General features: G+C 41.0%; 1 protein-coding gene across 1 annotated transcript in view; it reads left to right on the forward strand.

Annotated features, from left to right (window-relative positions):
• The first annotated feature begins 1708 nt into the window (after positions 1-1708).
• ECT2L (epithelial cell transforming 2 like) overlaps positions 1709-13271 on the forward strand; it is a 73480-nt gene continuing 61917 nt past the window's right edge. Inside the window, exons 1-3 of the mRNA XM_031026288.2 lie at positions 1709-1872; positions 10293-10419; positions 11595-11707. Of these exons, the coding sequence (XP_030882148.1) occupies positions 10318-10419; positions 11595-11707 (215 nt within the window). The 5' untranslated portion in view covers positions 1709-1872; positions 10293-10317. The remainder of the gene's footprint in view (positions 1873-10292; positions 10420-11594; positions 11708-13271) is intronic.

Raw genomic sequence — 13271 nt, forward strand, 5'->3', positions numbered from 1 at the left:
TCTTTGGGTTTAACTTTTGTTTTTCATCCAGAAAATGAAATTAATAACCAGCTCGTAGTAGTAGTGATTATGAGGAGAAAGGAGAAAAGTATAAGTTGCTTATCACAACAGCTAACACCAACAATGTACAGCAAACATTAGTTTAATTTCCCATTTTACACAGCTTTTTTGAAATAATTAACTCATACCCCATAAAATACACCTTTTGAAGTGTACAGCTCAGTGGTTTTTACTGGATTCACAGTTGTGCACCTGTCACCATAATCTAATTGTAGAACATTTTCATCACTTCCATCTTTCCAAAAAGAAACCCATTGGCAGTCATTCCGCATTTCTCAAACCCCCCAGCCATTGGCAACCAGTAATCTACTTGCTGTCTATGGGTTTGCCCATTCTGGACATTTTGTATAAATGGAATCACACATGATTTTTTATGATTGGCTTCTTTTACTTAATATTTTCAAGGTTTCAGGGTTTATCCGTGTTGTAGCATGGCTCAGTACTTCATTCATTTTCATGACCAGATCATACCCCATTGTGTGGATATGCCACATTTTGTTTATTCAATCATACCTCAGTTGCCTTCACATTTTAGAAGAGGCCCATGCTTCTTCCTTGTTTCCAGGATAGAGAAACAAGCATCTAATTTGGTGGGAGGCTGAAACCATTGAAAGATATAAATCTCGATTTTAGTAATTTTTGGCATTCTGAGTTCAAAGAATTTTGACCAACTTATCTAATGGGTCTTTTTGATACCCCTTTTAAAAATGAGAAAATTAGCAGAACATTAAATACAACCTTCCAAACTTTTCACTTGGGTTGAGAGGACAGGGATTCCAGGGTGGGGAAACAGCATTCTAGAACCCGACAGAGCAAAAGGAAATTTTGCCATGTGACATGTTTTTCTTGGATGGGTCCTGAGACAGAGTAAAGCAAAAGCTGTTTCCTGTGGATTAGTGACAGAGCATCAGATTGACCTTGTTTATTCATTTGGTTCATTTGTCCTTTGTGTCAAGAGGCCCCATGTGGGCCTCAGGTAATAAAACTTTAGTTTATCTCATTTGTACCCTTTCACACAACTTAAACATATTAAAGGCAACAGAAAAAAAAAAGGTGCCTGATTAAAATAAAACTTTTAGAAGAGGGGCACCTTGGTGGCTCAGTCGGTCAGGGGGCAGTCCGCTTCTCCCTCTCCCTCTGCTCCTGCACTCTCTCTCTCTCTCTCAAATAAATAAATAAAATCTTTAAAAAAAAAAACTTTTAGAATAAAATTTATTATGTAGATGTTGTATATTCCTTGTAGACAAATTTTAATTACGGATGATTAAAAAAAAAATACTACCAGAGCAAACCATTTATCCTTTTTTGTGTTACTTCCAGATCCCTTAAACTTGTTTACTTTGATTTTGGTTCCTCCTGTAGAACGCTAAAATTGTTAATAAGTATCAAAATAGTCTGAGGATTTGCTGAAGATAAACCCCACGTTTCCCATCACAGGACTTTAATATTGCTGGCTTCAGTGTCCCATCTCCTCTTGGTTGGGGTCCCGCTGCCTGGCGTCGGCCCCTCTGCTCGAAGCCCTCAGGGGTCCCACCCTAGGCTCCCTGGGGGACGGCGAAGGAGCCGGGACCCCAGCCTGGCGGGAGACCGGCTGCTGGGCCCTGCGGCGGGGAAGGCGGGGGAGGCGCACGCGGGTCCCGCAGTCCCGACGCCGCAGGCGCTGATGCACGGGTCTGCGGGGGGAGGGGTTGTTGTCCGTCCCCATGGAGACCGCGCCCCGCTGCGGCCGCGTGCTCAAACCCCTGCTTTTCACTCGGCGGTCCAAAGAGGAGGCAGCCGCTCCAGGCCCGGTCCCTCGGCCACCTCCGGGAGGTAAAGCCCTTGCTTCTGGGCCGCGCATCTTTTGCTTGGGACCCCATGGACACAGCGCCCGGGCCGGCTTAGCTTCCCCACGCAACCCCGGAAGACCCTAAGCCGCACTGAGGAGGGCACTGCCATTCCGCCCCCCCCCGCCCCCACGCCACATGACCTTGAGAACCTCCGCAGCCCCACAATTATCCAAAAAACCCTGCAGTGGCTCTGCGGAGAAACAAAATCAATCTGCGTAGGTTTGAGTTGGGCGGTGGCAAGGCAACTGAACCTCCTCCAGAGCATTCATTAGGGATAGAAATGAAGTCAAGTTATTGAGCACTTTGGAAAACACGGATTTTCATTCGACCCCAGACTGGCTCACACCAGCTCCTTCCCTCTTTCTGCCAGTTCTCACCCTCTTTCCTACCACGGAGTCCCAGCGGTGTGGGGAGTGGGGCGGGGAGGGGGGGCGCGGGGCGTGAAGGGGAACTACAGACCTGCGGTGAATACGGGCCCTGGTTAGGATTGTGTCGCTCTAGGAGTTATTACTATGCTAAGATTTGATGAACAGAACAAATAATTAAAGACATATTTTTTCTATATTTTTCTTTTTAAAACTCATGCTGCGCTTATTAGTAATTCTTACCATAAATATCAGAACAGAATATCCTGACATCATCTGTATCAAAGTTCAGCACAACCCAGGCCACTATTTTCAGGCCCATCTTGACATTTGTGCACCTGGGGAACCTCAAAATTCATGCTCTAAAACTTATTTCAGAAGGAGAAAGTAGGGATTAGGGACTTGAAAGTTTTAGAACAACCCTGTTTATTTTTCCTGAACGAGTTTAAATAGCTGCTTCTTGTTGCAGCTCTAATTTTATAGTTTTACTTGTCAGTCAGCCAGTCCAGCATTTGATCATGTCCAGTTTGGGCTCACAAACATGGCATTTCTTAACACCTCCTGTACTATCAATAGTGCAGATTTCCCCAAAACATGCCATCACTTCCACTATCCATTACTTATTTGTGCATTAAAAAAAAATTATAGGCCATTTCATGTTTAAAATAAGTCATGTTTCTACAGGTCCTGAATACAGACATTTAACTTATCGGAACTAGTCTTTTATTTCTGTTTTTCACTAATCACACAAATTTTTCTTGTACTCTGGTTCTTTTTTGCAATCTTTAGAACCAGATAACTTTTTTATAAAGATTTTACTGATTTATTTATTTGAAAAAGAGAGAATCTCAAGCAGACCCAAGCTAGTCCCAGGCCACCCAGGTACCCCCCAGATAACTCTTGAAAGGCATATTTAAGGGGTTAAACTGGGGTTTCTTCCTTCACTCCTAGTAGTTTATTCCTTCTTCATGCTGCAAGAGGAAGACTTTCTATAGAATTTTTTTTCAGTGCATAGAATCTAAAAGTTTCTCAGGGAAGTAATTGTCAGATACATATTTTAAAAGTTTAAGTGACTTTGCATAGCCTCTGAAATGTTGAAAATATAGAACATGCTTAAGGGATTAAACTGTAGAGAATAAATGAATCATGGTACAACTTGCATGTGTGAATCATAAGAGAACACAAATGTAGGTACCTCTGTGGCAGGGAACAATGTTTTGTTTCTAATTTCCCTTCAAGTCGTTTTGTCTCCTACCGTGGAGCAGGACTAGCCTAATTTACGTGTCTCCACCTGTGTAAGAAATCACCTGAGGAAACAGTTAATGACAGTAGGATTCTGCTTTAACCCAGTGACAATTTAGCTCTCTCTATGGACTGGCAATTGCCCGCCATCTCAACCCTTAATCTGGTTTTGGTTGTCGCACAACAGGCTCCTCCCCACCTCGCCCACCGCCCCCCCTTTTTTATTTTTGCTAAGCAAAGAAGAGCTAGTGTCAGTTGCTGATTTCCTCAATAGCCAGTTGTGTGGTCAGCCATGCAAAAGAAATTGTATTTCCAAATTAACCCATAGCAGTCATACATCCAATTTAAGTTACACTCACTCTTTAGGGAGGATCCAGTATAATTTTTAAACTTGATAACTAATTATTCCCTGTCTGACCTCAGATGATTTTCTTTAGCCTGCTTTTCTCCTCTGTAATCTAACTCCCAGGGTGAAGGTGAGGAGTGAAGGAGCTAGTGTGTGGGGAAGTGATTTACTAGCACAGTGCAGGTCAGAGTAACCACTCAAACACAAATTAAGAGAAGTACAGCATTTATTACGTGGCTCCCTCCCCACTTTGATTTTGTAACAGTATGTATGTTAGATCTAGTTCTGTTAGCAATAGATCTAGTTCTAAATGAGAAGAACCACAGATTGGGGTCTCCTATTTCATTCCCTTCTTGCAACACACTTCAGAAACATTTAGAGCCCTTGTTTTCCAGGGTCATGTAAGAAAGAGGTATCTATCTAGTTGGTGTCACCCACACTGGGGCCTCAATTCAGTGGACACCTGGGCCATAAGCAAGGCAGCGGCTGGACCTTTACTTTTCTAGGTGTGACTCGCTGCTTTGTGTAAGAACAAGAGAAATCCTAAATGATCAAGGAAGAACTTCATGGTATAGTATTTTGGCTCTTGCAGAAAGGGCACAGGGAAAAGATGAAGAATGGATGAGAATTTGGTTTTGTACACTTAAGTTTTGAATTGCTCTTGGTAATAGAAGATATTGGGGACCACGATATTGTAAACATAGTTCACAAGAAGTATTCTTGCCCCAGAATTCACATCCCAAATGAGCACCCTAAAATACTTCCCTTTCCTCCGATTTGCTGATGTTGTGAAAGAATAACCTGTCAGATATACGTATTAATTCAGTTCTAAGGTTATTTTATCATCCACCTCATTTAATATCATGATGGAAATTACTAATAAGATCTACACAAGTTGATAGTCACAGTTTTGACACAGGTGTCAAATCCTAATAATCAGTGAAGGAATTTGGCTTTTTCTTAGCTTGTAACTCGCTTTTCAGCCCTTGAATTTGGAAAATTAGGGAATGTGAACAATTACTCATCTACTCATTCAACAAATACTTGCCAAGTGCCAAATCAATGCAGGCATTATGTGGTAGGCAGGTTCTAAAATGGCTCCCAATGACTCCAGCTTCCTGATATCCATGCCCTTGTGAATCCCCTCCCCTTGAGTGTGGGCTAGACTTGTTTCTAATGCAGGGGTTGCCAAACTTTTTCTGTAAAGGGTCAGGTAGTAAATATTTTTGGCTTTGTGGGCTATATGGTCTCTCCCTAATTACTCAATTCTTCCTGTTACAGTATAAAAGTAACCATAGACAATATGTAAATAAATGTGATTAGCTGTATTCCAATTATTTACAAAAGTGGTTGGCAGGCTGAATATGGGCTGCCAACCACATGTGCTGACCTATGTTCTGACTAATCAAAAAGTGATGGTGTAATGCTTCTGAGATTATGTTACACAAAGAGTCCAACTTCCATCTTGCCTGCCCTGTCTTGCCATTTCACTTGTTCACCTGGGTGGAAACCAGCTGCCATTTTATAAGCTAATAAGTTATGAAGCTCACATGGGAGGGAATCCTCCAGCCAACAGCCTGCAAGGAACTGGGATCCTGTTCCAGTAGTCTGGAACTGAATCTTGCCAACAACCACTTACATGAGTCTTGAAGTGAATCCTTCCCCGGTCCAACTTTTGGATGACCATAACCCCAACTGAAACTTGGTTGTCAGACTGTGAGCCAAAGGACCCAGTCAAGCCATGCCTTGACTCCTGACACAGAAACTGTGGAATAATAAATGTTTGTTATTTTAAGCCACTAAATTTTGGGACTCTTTGTTACACAGCATTAGATAACCACCATGATAACCATATCACATAGCCAATACACATTATGATAGGCTCCTGTAAGAATGAACAAGCAGAATGCTGCTTATTATTTCCTCCTCTTAGAGATTCATAATGAGTATCAACATATTAAGGTTTCCAAAACATCTTATAAAAAAGAAACTTGTTTAATTTTGTTCAATCAATCATTTCCTAAGCATATTTAACCATGGATCCTGTTTTTCTGAGAAGTGCCTATTAATATTTTATGGAGCTACTATTTAGAGAAATATAAAATGCTGGAATATGAAAAAAAATCATTCAATTTAAAGAAGTAGTGCTTGCCAACATGCCATTTCTCCCTGGGTTGAATAACTAATCAGCAAAATTGACATCTTAGAAGAATGCAAATAATCTCATGGAAATTTATATCCCTATCTATCTCTGTATTTGTATCTCTATCTCTATATTTATATCTCTATCTATATATGATGTACTGTACTCAGATATTTAAGCCCACCAGCAGAGATAGTGACTATTCTTTCTGTAATGTTCTGCTCATTATGTAACTCAGTAATCCTTTAACACAGAGGATAATAACACTTTTAAGAACTTGCTAAATCAAAACTCCTTATGTTGGCTCTTGGAGGGATTTCACATAACAACAGCTGGGCATCTTAGGAAACTAAGGATTTGTTTTGATTTAATGTTGATTCAGAAGGAGGTATTTAATTTCCCACATTGCCATGAGGTTTTTATCTGAACAACACATTATTATACTGTAGTTTGTCAAGGCACAGCATTTCATTGCTTTGCTTTACACATGAGGAAACTGAGGCTCAGAGGCTAAATTATTTGTAAAGCTTCACTTGGGGGAAAGGAGAGCCAGAGCAGGGATCCAAATTCAGTGTTGTCATGCTACTCTCTGTAATATTTCCAAAATTATTCCGGGGTGCCTGGGTGCCTCAGTTGGTTAAGCATCCAACTCTTGATTTCGGCTCATGATCTCAGGGTTGTGGGATCGAGCCCCGGGTCAGGGTCCCACCTCAGGGAGAGTCTGCTTGAGATTCTCTCTCTCCCTCTCCATCTGCCCCTCCCCCGCTCTCTCTCTCTAAAATAAATAAAATCTTGAAAATAAAATAAAATAAAATAGTTCCTAATCTGGTACATGCCTTTCCAACATATTCATTTTTAAAACACGCTTTCATCTCTCTCAAGTGTGGTAAGAATAGAGGACCTGCAAATGTTTGTCTTATTCTCAAAATCTTCTGGCTCCACCATAAAATTTCTTCAGCTACTCTGGGCCACATTGTTCTCTCTCTTCTTGGAATTTATAGCAACAGAGGATTGCTTGGAAACTGAGACATTTCTGATGCTGGAATCCCAGCTAGAATTTCACCGACAAGTGGTCATCCAATTTGTGTTTTAATATCACTGGTAATGGACATAGCCTCCTGAGATAGCTAACGCCACTGAAGTGATTATTTTCCCACTTAGGATGATCCAAAATCTTGTCTCTCTGACATCATACATTGTTGTTAATTGTCTTCTGGGGATTCACAAACCATGTGTAATTGATTTTATACATAAAAAGCCTTCAGATAGTTGATGTGTGTGTGTACAGTGTGGGAAAGAGGTCCAATTTCTTCTTTTTTTAAACAGATGCTCTGTTTTCTATAAATGGAAAAATCCATCTCTTCTTTGACTTATGCTCTAACAAGTACCCATGTATACAAGAGTCTATTTTGGACTTTCTTCCATTCCCCTGGATTAGATATTTGTCTCCATAATAATGCCACATCATGTTGTTGCTCCAGCTTTATAGTGAGTTTTTATATCTAGAAACACATCTCTCTCCCTGGTTCTTCCAGACTGACCTGACTATTTTTGGCCCTTTAAAACTTCCATAAATATCTTAGAATCAGTTTTTCAAGTTACACACATGTACCATAATATCTCTTAGGATTTTTTTTTATTGAAATTGCATTGAATTAGTGGATCTGTTTGAGGAAATTAATCTCTTCATTCTGAATTCTCTAATTCATGAATAAAACATATCTCTCCATTTATTTAGGTTCTTTAGAAATGTTCAAGAAAATTTTATAATTTTAACTTTTTTTTTTTTTTTTAGTAGAGATTGGTTCTTGAACTCACGACCCTGAGATGACTAATATATTTGGCTGAGCTGAAATCAAGTGTTGTGCTTAGCCAGCTGAGCCACCCAGGCCCCCCAAATTTTATAATTTTACTCATAAAGTTTGTACTTTTATTTTTTTCTAGATACTTAATAGCGTTTGGTGTTTTATAAGTGATCTTTTTTTCTTTTGAGAGAGAGAGCAAGAGCGAGTTTGGGGGGAGGGGCAGAGAGAGAGAGAGAGAGAGAGAGAGAAAGAGAGAATCTTAAGCAAGCTCCATGCCCAGCACAGAGCCAAGGCAGGGCTCGATCTCACAACACTGAGATCATGACCTGAGCCAAAATCAAGAGTTGGATGCTCAATTGATTGAGCTACCCAGGTGCCCCAATAAATGATATCCTTTTTTAAAGCTTCTTGATCAAAATAGAAGATGTAGAAAAATATGCAAATCATAAGTGTAGAACTCAATGAATCGTAAAGTGAACTCTTCTGGGTTCCTACTGCTAGATCAGGACCTGTATCCCAGAGTCACGTCTCATGTCCCTCCCAGTCATACCCTCTCTTTCCTCCCCAAGGGTGACACTGTCTTGACTTCTAACGCTGTCATGTAGGACTTTGTATAAATTAAACCATATAAAATGTAGTCCATTATTTCCAGCTTCTTTGTTTAATGTCTTATGTGTGTGATTCACACATATTGTTGTGTGTAGTGGCAGATTGTTCATTGATATCCAGCATTCTAGCACATGGATATATGACAATATATTTATCCATTCGGCTGCTGGTGAATGATTGCACTGTTTCCAGTTTAGAGCTATCCAATGTAACTGTGAATGTGCTTATGGATATATTTCGTCCACATGTTCATGTTTTTCTGTTGAATCAATTGTATGCACATGTTCAACTTTAGCAAATAATGCCAAACCATTTTTCAAAGTACTTACACCAATTTGCATATTCACCAGCTGTATGTGACTATTCTGGATGCTCACCAGCACATGGCTCTGTCGGTCTGTGGATAACAAATTCTAGGTAGCTTGAAACAGAAATCATTATTTTTCATGATTCTTTGGGTTTTCTGGCCTCACCTGGACATTTCTTCTGCTGCCTGTTATAGTCTGGGGTCATTCATATGGTTGTAGTCACTTGGGAGCTCAGTTGGAACAGAATACCCAAGATGGCGTCATTCACACATCTGGTGCTTTGACTGGGTTGGCTGAAACAGCTTTGGGCTGGCTCAACCTCTGTTTCTCCATATGGTCTCTCATTATGCTATAATCTAGCCCATGCTTATTTACATGGCTGTTACATCCTAAGACTACAAAAAGACAAACTGCAAATCTTCTTAAGGCTTAGGCCCAGAAGTCACACATCTTCACTTTATCAACATCCTTTGGTTAAAACCATGAGCAACTGAATCCTGCTAATAACCACATGAAAGAACTTCAAATCCTTCAAGTGAGCTTGGAGTCCTAGCCAACGTCTTGACTGCAGCCTTATGAGAAACTCTGAAGCAGAAGTACCTGTTATGGCCTTAATTGGGTTCCCCCCCCAAATTTCGTGTTGAAGCCCTAACCTCCAATGTAACTATATTTGGAGACAGAGTCTATAAAGAGGTAATGAAAGTTAAGTGAGGTTATAAGGGTGGGACCTCAATCCAATAGGACTGATATTTTTATAAGGAGAGGAAGAGACACCAAAGATCTCTCTCTCTATCCCCCACCCATCCCACCTGGTTTGTGCATGGAAGAAAGGCCTTGTAAGAACACAGAGAGAAGGTGGTTGTGGACAAGCCAGGCAGAGAGGTCCCACCAGACCCCAGCCCTGACAGCACCTTGATCTTGGACTTTTAGCTTCCAGAATTGTGAGAAAATAAATTTTTGTGGTTCAAGGCACTCAGTTTGTGATATTTAGTTATGGCAGCCCTAGCGGACTGATTAGGTACTCCACTATGCTGTGCATAGATTCCTGACCCACGGGAACTCCGAGATAATAAGGTTTTTTGTTTTGTTTTGTGTTATTAAATTTTGGGGTCATTTGTTAAACAGCAATGGATGACTAATACATCAGCCTAGGTTTGTTCTCTATGTCCTCTTTGTGTCCTAAAAAGATAGGCAGGTGGAGTGCCCTTTTTAAGCCCTTCAGATTATTGCTTTCCAGGGAAGAAAAAGTCAGTATTCCTGGCTGGTAAAGAATCGTTCCAATTTCTGAGTCATTTTCCCAGCAAAGTGAAAAACAACTCTGGTTTAGATTCATATTTGGGTGCAAACAGATGAGGACAGAGTAAATTGCAATGACTTGGAGTTCATGAACTCCCTGTGCATATTTGTATGGATTATCCTCCATGGAGATGTATATATATGATTTGCTGTAATTTTATCTATATAAATATAGAGATGTAAATGAATGGCTGCAATTATATAATTCCTATAAGGACAACATTAATATACTGGATATTTCTAGGTGATCTTCATTAAGCATCTATTGAAATGAACCTATATTTCTTAGGGCTGGAAGAAAATAATTTGCTGAGATGTCAGCTGGGGATTCTTCTAGAAAAACCTTGGAAATGGAGTGCTTCCACACAAGATTCAGTGCCTGGACACCTTTCAGCAACAAATCATTAAATAGACAGGTAAATTACATGCTCTAGAACAAAACAAGTTTAATTTGTAAGGTCAATTTTACTGTGATATATTGGGTCTCATGTTGCCATATAACACAACAACGAAACCTCTAAAGAATTTAGTTTTGGAGTTACTTCAAACAAAAATAAACCAGCATTTGTCTGCCCCCCAAACAGTCTCTTCTCACCCCAGTCTCCAACTCCTACTTTATGGGGAGACTCAAGGTCTGCCTCCCTTTTCCTCTGTACCTCCAGGGACAAAATAGAAACTTCCAGAATACAGAGTATGCTGGGGGAGGAGACAAGGGGAGGTGCTTCTGGTGGTGCTTGGTGTGGAGAGTATTAATGTGTGATTAATTCTCTGCATATTTCTTTAATTCTCTCTTCCTTCCCATGCCAACAGTTCAGTTTGATGGCCTGGGGATGCCCACTCTTTTGAAATGTAGTCAGTAAGTAATCACTGAATGGCTTAAGCTTAGGCAGCTCTGCCAGCCCTTAATGGAGAAGGCCCACAGCGCCTGCATGGTTCAGGCCTGTTCCCAAGGGAAGGAGACTAGCCGGGCTGGGGCCCAAGCCTGACCCAGTAAGAAAGACAGTGGGTTTGTATATGTCATCTGAGCAAAGCTGGACTGAAACCCAGGTTTGGGGGGACCCTGGTCCTTGGTGTATCTCTTCCTTAGAGACATGTCTAACAATGGCTACTTAGCAATATTTATTGACTTTGGTTTTGGTGGGAACTATGAAGATGTAGGACCATGGGTTAGTAAAATCATACCTACTTCAAATGGTCCTGTTTTCACAATTCAAGTGTAGCCTGTATGTGTTTTCAAGATGAAATGTTTGGAATCTGTTTCCCCAGGCCACATTCGTTTAAGTAGAAACAAGAGCCAGGATTCATTACCTCTTTGTTTTCCAAAGGGGCCCTCCTAAGGCCCCACTGTAATCATATCCCCTGGCCAGCCTTTCCCACCAGCCCACCCAACAAGCCTGGGCTTGTCTCTATCCCCAGATAAAAGCAGCTTAAGCTGTGGGAAGAGACCCCTACTACGTAGTGAAAAGTGCTTTGTGAACTGTAACGTGCTGTGCAAATATTAGCTGTGAGGTTGCGAGATTGCTGAAGGATTGGTTAGCAACTAAGAATAGACTGAACTCTACAGGAAAATGATATTTTCTCCCCCTTACAGCTCTTTCAGGAAAGAGTTGCTCTTATAAGTCATTGGTTTGACCTCTGGACCAGCAAACAACGTCAAGAATTCTTATTCACGATTTTTTTACGATGCACCAAATCACAGTTAAGGTAAATGTAGCCTAAGGATGCAATTATCATTGGTTCTTAAAGGAAATAAAATATAGTAAAATGTTTATATAACATTCTAGGGTTTCTTTCCCCCCCTCAAGAGGAACAAATAAAACAATTGGTATTTTAAGGTTTATAAACAGAATCTTCTAGTGCTGCTTCCTCCTTGAGGATGAAACGGAACCTTGGGGGCTTTAACACCTTCCTACCATAGTGGGATGTTTGGTTTTTGCAAAACTCAGAAGCTTCAGCCAGTGAATTTTTAACATTCCCTTAGTATATTGGATTCTCCTCAGAACTATCAGACAGATGGACAATATATTTCAAGTAGATATCTGGCGCATAGGCAGTCCATAAATAATTGTTACACGAATGGATGGATCTGAAAAGTACCCAAGGAGTGACCATGGTTGCAACATTTAGGAATATGCACAAGACTTGTTTGACGGTGGCCATGATTGCCAATGGGTCCTGTTCTTATTCTTACCGTGGCCTCCTAGAGTGTCTGTCATTTGCTTTCAAATACTCCAGCAGAAATGGTGTGCTATTTGAAAGTGTTAGTTGAAATTGCATGCAAGAACAGCTAGTGTTTTGATCATGAATTAATACTCCAAGGGTAGTTAGCTAGCATTGTGTTGGAAAGGTCACAACGTCTCAGTTATTACAAGATACTTTGCTAATGAGCATAGCAAATATCAGACATTAGTTATTATCAGAACAGCCAGTAACTCATTCATGTGTCAGATGAATGTTAGAAATGCACTCTCTTTGGTGAAATTAAAGGTATTCAGATGTGGGACGGAACATGTTCCAGAGAGCCCTCCAACATGCCTGGACCTGGTTGAAGAATCCAGCCAGCCCTGTAGCAGGTGCTTGTAAGGCTTTATCCCCAAGCAAATGGTGTTGTCAGTCTGGGGATTTGGGGTAGCCTGAGGCTCTCAAGGAAGGTAATAGTAGAATCCTGTTTCTGGAACACCGTACTTTCTCAATTGAGTAAACCTTTCGCCCAAAGGACAGAGAGCTGGGACTTCATCAAGCCCACGGAGGAGACTGTATGAAGTGGTTGGGGCTTGTTGGCTAGGTTTGTTTAGGGAAACTCTAGGTATGGCATCATTTGGGGTTAGTTGTTTTCACTGCAACCTGGCAGTGAGGTTGTTGGGAGAGGCTAACCATTGAAGTTCTTAGGTAGCTTCCAGAAAGTATCAGGAGTTGTGCAAAACCAAATTGGCTTATTTTAGTTGGCAATACCTGCCTTCCACTCTTTTTCACACTTCCTCTCGCCCGTCTCTTTCAGTCAGCCATTACATCTCTCCTACCTGCTTGCTCACCTTCTCCCTTGTCTGCTTTCTCCTGCATCTGGGGGTGCATGGTGGGTTGTTAAGAGACTGCCCCTGATGGAGTCACCAAGTCACTGGAGGGAGACACACCTTCCTGGCTGTGTTGAAAGAGGCTGCAAAGACAGGCCACCGAAAAATAGGCTCTTTCGTCAATGCTTAAAAATCAGGGAAGGGAACTTTTTATAGTAGTCATTGGCTAGGTTTCCTTTTACTCCAACTTTACAGTT

Source organism: Leptonychotes weddellii, chromosome 8, assembly GCF_054177405.1.
Source record: "Leptonychotes weddellii isolate Sample4059 chromosome 8, ASM5417740v2, whole genome shotgun sequence".
NCBI lineage: Eukaryota > Metazoa > Chordata > Mammalia > Carnivora > Phocidae > Leptonychotes > Leptonychotes weddellii.